The sequence below is a fragment of the Berghia stephanieae genome, chromosome 6, assembly GCF_034508935.2.
Source record: "Berghia stephanieae isolate SIO BIC M18660-M18661 chromosome 6, UCSD_Bste_1.3, whole genome shotgun sequence".
NCBI classification, from domain to species: Eukaryota; Metazoa; Mollusca; class Gastropoda; order Nudibranchia; family Aeolidiidae; genus Berghia; species Berghia stephanieae.
Genome location: NC_088365.1, coordinates 62,249,530 through 62,259,529, shown reverse-complemented (window position 1 = coordinate 62,259,529; position 10,000 = coordinate 62,249,530). Strand labels below are relative to the sequence as shown.

General features: G+C 39.5%; 1 protein-coding gene across 4 annotated transcripts in view; it reads right to left on the bottom strand.

The window, feature by feature from the left end:
- Positions 1 to 10,000, bottom strand: part of LOC144975396 (sulfoquinovosidase-like) — a 65,857-nt gene that overhangs the window by 47,581 nt on the left and 8,276 nt on the right. For all 4 annotated transcript variants that reach the window (XM_078919423.1, XM_078919422.1, XM_078919424.1 and 1 more), the window contains exons 3-5: positions 9,099 to 9,284; positions 6,719 to 6,935; positions 4,636 to 4,798 (exon numbers count right to left, since the gene is read on the bottom strand). In XM_078919423.1, coding sequence (XP_078775549.1) covers positions 4,636 to 4,798; positions 6,719 to 6,935; positions 9,099 to 9,284 — 566 coding nt within the window. The remainder of the gene's footprint in view (positions 1 to 4,635; positions 4,799 to 6,718; positions 6,936 to 9,098; positions 9,285 to 10,000) is intronic.

The window sequence follows — 10,000 nt, the reverse complement described above, 5'->3', positions numbered from 1 at the left end:
GATGATGTGGTGGTGGTGGTTGTAGTAGTAGTGGTAGTGATGATGATGTGCTAGTGGTGGTTGTAATAGTAGTGGTAGTTGCAGTGATGATGATGTAGTGGTGGTGGTTGTTGTAGTAGTAGTGGTAGTGATGATGTGGTGTTGGTGGTAGTTGTAGTAGTAGTGGTAATGATGATGATGTGGTGGTGGTGATTGTAGTAGTAGTGGTAGTGATGATGATGTGGCGGTGGTGGGGTAGTAGTAGTGGTAGTGATGATGATGTGGCGGTGGTGGGGTAGTAGTAGTGGTAGTTTGTTATTATTTCTGTTCATGGATGTATATTCATTGTGATTGCCAATCCCACCATGATGTTTGTTGTGTGTATCTTTTAAAATCTAATTTAGCAATTGAAAAATAATTTAAAGGTAATTTAAAAACTATAGTGTCATCTAAGCCATCATCTGCCGTCGAGCGAAACCTTGAACTGTTGCCTTGAGTCAAAACAAAACCGGATGATCTTGTACTTGTACACATCAAAATGAAATTGTCATTGATAGTCTATTCAGTGATGCCAAAACTTCTGTTTCACCTGAAAAAACTCTGGTCTGGAGCAAAAAAATCCGGGTTCCGGGCAACTTCCGTCAAATTCTGGTGAGGTCAATTTCTTCCAAGGACACCCCCCCCCCCCCTTTCCAACCACAACATCATCATCACTGCCACTAGAATTATAACCATCATCACTACCACTACTACTGCAACCACCACCACATCATCATCATCACTACCACTACTACTACAACCACCACCACATCATCATCACTACCACTACCACAACTACCATCACTATTACAACCACCACCACCACATCATCATCACTACTACAACCACCACCACCACATCATCATCACTACCTCTACTACTACAACCACGACACCACATTATCACTACCACTACTACTACCCGACCACCGCCACATCATCATCACTACCACTACTACTACAATCACCACCACCACATCATCATCACTACCACTACTAATACAACTACCACCAACACCACATCATCACTACCACTACTACTACACCACCACCACCACCATATCATCATTACCACTACTACTACAACCACCACCACCACATCATCACTACCACTACTACTGCAACAACCACCACCACTACATCATCATCACTGCAACTACCACTACTATTACAACCACCACTAGCACATCATCATCACTACCACTACTACTACAACCACCACCACCACATCATCACTACCACTACTACCACAACCACCACCACCACATCATTACCACTACTACTACAACCATCACCACCACATCATCATTACCACTACTACTACAAGCACCACCACCACATCATCATTACAACTACTACTACAACCACTACCACCACATCATCACTACCACTACTACTACAACCACCACATCATCATGACCACTACTACTACAACCACCACATCATCATCACTACCACTAATACTACTACAACAGCTACCACATCATCATCACTACCACATCATCACTACCACCACTACTACAACCACCACCTCATCTTCATCTCTCCCACCACCACCACATCATCATCACTACCACTGCTACTACAACCACCACCACCACCACATCCTCATTACTACCACTACTACTACAACAACAACCACTATCACATCTTCATCATCACTACCACTATTTCTACAACCACCAACACCACATCATCCTCACTACCACCAGTACTACAATCTCTACCATTTGATTTTGGTGCTTTACTTCATTTGAAATAAGGAAACTTTGGGATTGTGTTTGGCAATGTGTTTATGTATCATAGTATAATTCTAATCAGTTATCTATTTAGAACTATACAAAACGTAAACACAATGCCAAATACCATTCCAATTCCTTTTTCTTGTGTGCGGAAATTCCTCTTTCGGCATTGAAATTCCTACGAGTGGTGTCTGAAACTCCTGTGAGCCAAATTTAAAATTGGCGTCTCTGTCTATTTATCTTAATTCTTAAAAAAAAAGCTCACCTCTCAATCAACATCAACATCATCTTGCTAGAAATTGTAAGTTACCATATTTAACACCATCAATACAATTCTCCTTCTCATCTCCTCCTTTTCATCAACCGCCATCCCCTTCACCTCATCACTATCATCATCATCATCATCATCATCATCATCATCATCATCATCATCATCATCATCATCATCAGATACCCCCCTCCAAAATTCTAACCATTCATTTAATCACGGTATTAATCAAAGTTGCATCATTCATTTTTTTCATCATCAAATTAATCGGCAATGACTGTATTACCGTTATGAAGTGAAAATATTGATATATCACTTGCCTCCTTACTTTCTCCGCCTCCTCCTCCCCCCCCCCCCCCCCCCCCCCTCTTCTTCTTTCCATTTGATTTCTTTTTTGGTCCGGCATAACTAAATGAAAGATAGAGGGGGAGATGAACTATAAAAGACTGCGAAGGGGGAGAGAGAGAGATAGATAGATAGATAGAGAGAGAGAGAGAGAGAGAGAGAGAGAGAGAGAGAGAGATGGGCGAACAAATAATAGACACGAGAGAGAGAGAGTTGGTTCGAGCGGTAGTCTGTGCGCAGAACTAAGCCCAGCAGAGAAAGTGGGTCATGCGCGATGGCTCTGCCTATCTCTTTTGGTCGCCTCGGATGTGCTGGTTTCTTTGTTTGTTTGTTGTTTTTTTTATTTTTTTTTTTTTTTTTTGTTGTTTTTTCTGTTTTTTGTTCTTTGGTTTGTTTGTTTTGTTTTTTTGTTTTTTTGTTGGTTTTCTTTTTTTTTTTTTTTTGGGATGGGGGGGGGGGGGGGTATTTGGTTTGTTTTTAATTGTTGTTTTTTTATCTGGGGGGGGGGGGGGTTGTTGGGTTGTTGTTGTTTTTTTGTTTGTTTGTTTGTTTGTTGTGTTTTTGTTGTTGTTTTCTTTTTAATTGAGCATTTAATTAAATAGCGTAATATCCACTCACCGTGCTCAAAACGCTTTACATGGGATGGGGTCCAACGATTTACGTGTAGGCTCAAAACGCTTTACATGGGATGGGGTCCAACGATTTACGTGTAGGCTCAAAACGCTTTACATGGGATTGGGTCCAACGATTTACGTGTAGGATTGACGAGACATGACGCTTGTTAGGCGATATTACAAAAAAAAAAAGATGTCCGATAGAGACAATGCTGTTAACGGTCTGGGACTCGTTTTACATCTGAGTACGGTGAGAGAATGTGAGTAAAGACCCCTTTTCAATGACTCATCTATGGACCGGGACTCGAACCCAGGGCGGGACATTCCGACCCAACGCCGAGTGTCATACCACAAGACCGCATGGCCGCATTAAAAAATATAGTAATTGAGCTTAAATAACGCAATATCCACTAAATGTGCTCAAAGCGCTTTACAAGGGGTCCCTGGTCAACAGCAACATTTAACATGTAGGACGGGACATGACGCCTGTTAGGCGATATTACACTTTTTCGGACAAAGACAACGCTGTTAACGCCAGGTACTCATTTTAGTCCTGAGTACGGTGAGAGAATGTGAGTAAAGAGTCTTTTCCAAGGACTCAACTATGCGCCGAGCGCGAGGCTCGAATCCAGGACCTTCCGATCCGAAAGCGAGTGTCATACCACAAGACCGCATAGCCGCACAAAAACCAATAAGAGTGTTATCATATTATGGGATTCACTCATGGCTTAGCATTTCTGAAACAAGTTATTTTTAGCGCACCATTTAACAGCACGAGCTTGCGTGTGTGTATAATTGCGCACTAGAATAGCAAGTGCTAACTGTACGGCTATGCAGTCGAGTGGTATGACACTCGCTTTCGAATCGGAAGGTCTTGTGTATGAGCCTCGCTCGGGCATAGTTGAGTCCTTGGAAAAGACTCTTTACTCGCATTCTCTTACGGTACTCAGGTGTAAAATGAGTATCTGGCCGTTAACAGCGTTGTTTCTGTTGGAAAAAATGGTAATATCGCCGAACATGCGTCATGTTTCGTTCTAGATGTTACGTGTTGCTTTTTGGTAAGAGAGCCCTTGTAAAGCGCTTTGAGCACGTTTAGTGGATGTTGCTCCATATAAAAGATCAAGTTTTTTGTTTTTTTTAAAATCAACTACCATGCATTTTGCACTTTTATATCTATTTACATATATCGGAGACTTATATATGTGTTACAGTGAATGACATAATCAGTCGATGGTGAAAAGGTTTGAACTGAGATATTGTCAAGTTTAGTTAGAAGGTCAATTTTTATGCAAAATGAGATCTTGTCAGAAATGATTAAATCAACCCTTTTTGTACATCTTTGGGAATTATCACATGCACAGCTTCATTTCACTTCTAAATATTTTCTACAGGTAGCAAGTTGAAAAAGTATGAAATTTGAGCAAAAGTTGCTGGATACCTTTCCCATACATCTGACCATAACTTTATGGAAAATTACCCGATTTACTTCAAGTCAAGATTAGAATGCTGTTTCAGAAAATGAGGGGAAAAAAATGAAAATCCAACATTTTCACCTTCGACTGATTATTTCATGCACTGACACATATTATCCATTCGACATCTTCTTGTAAGAATGTTAATCTATTTTTTTATTCACTTATCATGCTTACCGGAAGTCGAGCACGGCGTAGTTTGGTCCTTCGTGGTGGAAGAAATAGTTCCTTGAGCTGACGAAAGTAGGTTGAGGGAAGTAGGTGGTGTAGTAATCTCCCCCTGCTCTGTCCAAGTTGTCGGCGTAAAAAGTCACCTGGTTGCTTTTATTCCTACCAACCCCTGGATGAGATATATACGAATACAATATTATGTGACCCACCCGACGTGAACCTATTTTCAGGCCTGACTATCGAACGCAATTATAGGCCTAGTTTAAAATTGTTGTAATGGACAAAACTTTACGTCATTTTTCTTTTGAGATTTCCATTACAGCAACGAGCCCATAATTAATTCGGTTATCAGACCTGCTTATACGTGCACGTCGGACCAATTGTTTCAAATCGGTATGATGTCAGGATGAGAGATAGGTACTGGGAATTGGTTTTATAATCACAAATATGAAATTTGTGTTTTATTTCTATTCTTTACGGTGGAGAAGAAATACAACTTCTAACATGAAGTGGTCTAGTGGTATGTCACTCGCTCTCGGATCGGAAGGTCCTGGGTTCGAGCCTTGCTCTGCGCATAGTTGAGCCCTGGGAAAAGGTTCTTTACTCACATTCTCTCACCGTACTAAGGAGTAAAATGAGTACCTAGTTAACAGATTTGTGTCTGTCGGTAAAATGGTATTATCGTCTAATAAGCGTCGTGTCTCGTTCTATATGTTACGTGTTGACGTTGGTCAGTGACTCCTTGTTAAGCATTTTGTCACGTTTAGTGGATATTGCGCTATATAAATGGTTTGTTTTTTATTGCTCTATAGATAGAATGCGCTTGGCCAAGGAGTTCACAACATTGCCATCCGGAAGTATAACAGACCAACACACAAACTCTGTGTAACCATGAACTTTTATAGTCTGGTTAATACAGTTTAGTGAGACAACTTACAAACACGGATGGCAAAAACAATAACAAAGGCCTGAGTGACGTCATCTGCATACTATCTATATAGATGCTCTAGTGTGGAATTTCGAACAAGTTCTCAATTCCGTTGCGCGACCTATGCACGGAGCGTACATTTGAAATGGGTTGGAATTTTCACATTTGATTGGAATTACCTTATATGTGACCCTCCGTCTCAAAACGGTATTATGTTTGGATGATTCAGACCCCAGAAAGTGAATTTAGAGATAGAATGATGAGAAATTGGAGCTTAGAAGATTTTGTAAAGCAAGAAATAGTCTTTATACTCCATCATGACGTCGAGAAATTAAACCCAAGTTTGATATTTGTGGCTATGAATTCAATTTCCCTGACCGAGTGGATCCCGACATAATACCGCTTTGAGACGATGGGTCACATATTGTCCATGGTGGAATGTTGATTAAAATGAGAGGGGGGGGGGGGCCTCGGCGGCACAGACAATTTGCTGAGTAATCGAAAGGTACCGGGTTCCATCACCCGCCGCCGCTGCGATTTGTTGCCTTGAGCAAGTCATTTCAACCCGCCGTAGCTCAATTTGAGGCGCTAAACCGCGGCTAACGCCTGGGTTATTCCAATCTTCCCTTGGAATAGACCTTAGAGACAAATTTCCCATATGGGGTGAATAAAGGGAATTTTATTCTATAGATAGTATGCGCTAGGCCAAGACGCTCACAACATTTTCATTCGGAAGTATAACGGATCAACACACAAAACTATGTGTAACCATGAACGTTTACAGTCTGGGTCATACAGTTCATACAGTGAGAAGTACTCGTAAACGCGGATGGCAAAAAACAATAGCAAAGACCTAAGTGACATTCAACTTCGCTCTGTCTATAGTCTTTCCGAGGGACTCTAGCGAGAACTAATCGTCCAACTGGCGCTCTAATACAATAATAAAGAGCCAAATAACGTCAACTTCAATCAGTAAATACAAAGAACGAAGTTGACGTCAGTCAGCTCTTTGCTATTTTCTTTAGCCCCTGTTAATGATTGATTTTCATTAAATTTATCAATCCGAACATAAAAGGTTTCACACAGTTTTATGTGTTGATATGATTACTCTGACTGGCTGATATTGTGAATATTTTAGCGAAACACATATAACATCAATACCTTGCTCACTCGTCCATATAGGGAACACATTTTCTCGGGGGTATTTCCCTTCCCGGTGTCTGAGATTGAAGTAGGAAAACTGCTCCCCTCCGCCGTAGACCTTTTCGTCAATGTCCGCCAAAAGTCGGAACCACAATCGGTCGGACGCCGCACTGCTGACCGTGATCTCGATTGTCATTAGATCGGATAATTTGGAATCGGATAAAATCAAGGTTACCTGTAGTGAGATTAAACGAAAATATATATATATATATATATATATATATATATATATATATATATATGAAAAATACAAAATGATCGATAGATATTAACATCACTGTGTCATCAATTGGCCTTGATGAAATATTGAATTATACAATAGGATTCAATAGTCTGATGTCACGTCCGCCCAGCAACCAGCAGCTTGGTTCTAAACAAAGAAAATCGGTACTTTATATTCTTCATGCTCGCTAGAACTTTTTCAGATGTCATGTGATCAGAATGTATAGATAGTATGCAGATGACGTCACTCAGGCCTTTGTTATTGTTTTTGCCATCCGCGTTTGTGAGTTGTTCTCACTACACTGTATCAACCAGACTATAAAAGTTCATGGTTACACAGAGTTTGTGTGTTTGTTCGTTATACTTCCGGATGGCAATGTTGTGAACTCCTTGGCCAAGCGCATTCTATCTATAATTTGTCTCAGAAAAATGTTATTAAAAGGGATGGGGGTAAAAGTGACCCAGGTTAACTATCGATATAGTCGGTGTTAGGGTTGGGTGAGTTAAAACTCTCCAGAGAACATTCATTCTTTGTTTCCAATCTAATATTATACCACAAGTGAATGGCACGAAGCGGTGAAGTGGTCTGGTGGTAGGCATGACACTCGATTTCGGTCCGAAGGTCCTGGGTTCGAGCCTCGCTCGACGCATGGTTGAGTTTTTGGAGAAAAAAAAGCTCTTTACTCACATTCTCTCACCTTACTCGTGTGTAAAATGAGTACCTAGTCATTAACAGCGTTGTCTCTGTCCGGAAAAAAACTGTAATATCTCCTAACAGGCGTCATGTCCCGTTCTACATCATACGTGTTGCTGTTGGTTAGGGACCCATTGCAAAGCGCTTTGAGCCCGTTTAGTGGATATTGGGCTTCATAAAATCTCAAAAAAAAATGTTTCTTTTTTTTTACGAAGTATTAATTATCTTTGTCTAACATTAATATCACATTTATTTGGATAAGTTAAGTTTAAAATGTATATCCTCTTGAAAACTAAATATTACAGTAGAGAAAGTAATGAATTGTTACAGTGGATGACAAAATCAGTCGATGGTGAAAAGGTTTACACTGAGATATTGCCAAGTTTAGTTAGAAGGTCAATTTCTATCCAAAATGAGTTCTTGTCATAAATGATTAAATCAACCCTTTTTGTACATCTTCGGGAAATATCAAAACTTGAATTCAATTCTATCTAAATATTGTTTACAGCTAGTCAAGTTGAGAAAGTATGAAATTTGAGAAAAGTTGCTGGATACCTTTCCTATACATCTGACCATAACTTCATGAAAAATTACCCGAATTACTTCAAACAAAGATGGAAATGCACTCAAAATTTTCACCTTCCGACTGATTATGTCATGTACTGACACAATAGGCTTCAACAGTCGTGACGTCAGTTCCCTCGTAATGACGCACTGGTTCTAAACAATCGGAACAATGGCGGGCGCCCTTATGAAATACGTTTCCGACGAGCATAAAAGTGTATCCAGAGGAGAAAAACTTTAAAAATCTGATCATGTTTTGAGTTTTATACATTCTGATCACATGACTTGTGAAAAAGTTCTAGCCATCATGAAGAATAAAAAGTACCGATTTTCTTTGTTTAGTACCGAGCTGCTGGTTGCTGGGCGGACGTGGCATCAGAGCAGTTTCTTCCCAGGACCATCAAGGTATGGAATACTCTCCCACCAGAAATCCTATTACCAACAACAACAAATTTAGTCAACTATTAAACATTTATCTTTCAACTCAATAACACAATAGCGGAGAAAGTCACCACAGAATTGTATAAAATCTGCAGTGATGGGCAATCCACCTTTTGCAGATAAAGATGTTGAACTTGGACTTCAACTTGAGTGGGAAAGTGCCAGAAGACAATAGAAAATAAAAATTTCGCGGCAGCGATGGGGGGTTCGAACCCGCCGCCTTACTGGTGCGACAACTCCGCCTTGTCGAGGAGGAGAGCGTGACTCTGCCGTATAATAAACTAAAACATACTATAAAAAAACTAAGGGACCTAATCTGTGATTAACACATTTCATCCATCCTATAAAAATATCAGAGTCAAGGGAGATAACAAGTAACCAAACGAATCGTGTCTACTCATTATGACTTGTACTAACCGAGTCTTGTCCCTTAGACAAAACAATGGAGTAGCAGCCATCTTTGTGATCCAGGAGTTTATAATCTGTGAGGCCTGTTCTTTCGGCCACGTAGTCATGAATAAAGAAGTTTCCAGAAAGCTCTTCAAATCGTGTCGATCCATGTCCAACGAATAGCAAGGGGGAGGATACGGAATGCTGAAGAAGCTGTAACAAGACAGTAAAGAATAACAATGAATGGCAACATTTATATATAGTTAGAATGAAAATGACGTTACTCAGGTCTTCGTTATTGGTTTTTGTTTTGTTTTGTTTTTTTTATCCACGTTTATGAGTAACTCTCACTAAAATGGATTCACCAGACTATAAACGTTCAAGATTATACATAGCTGTGTGTGTTGGTCCGTTATATTATCGATGGCAATGTTGTGAGTTTCTTAGCCAAGCGCATACTATCTATCTATCTATCTATCCTTATATATATATATATATATATATATATATATATAATATATATATATATATATATATATATATATTCTCACCTCATTCTGTTATATTCTCCAACAACGTTGTTTCATCCTGTTGGAATCTTCAGAGAGCAGGATGAAACAACGTTGTGGGAGAGTGTAACAATGAGGTGAGAATAAATAAATAATTCGCTCCAAGAAGCGGTCGAGCACTCTACTTGATTTTAAGCTAACTCCCCTCAATCATATATATATATATATATATATATTATATATATATATATATATATATATATATATATATATATATATATATATATATAAAATAAGCTTTTATTTAGAGCATTACCCAATTTCTGGAAAAGATGAGTCTTTAGATTTTTCTTTAAATTCTCTACGCTGCCCGAGAGCCTTATTGACAAAGGAATCGGCTTCCAAATGGTAGGTCCTGCT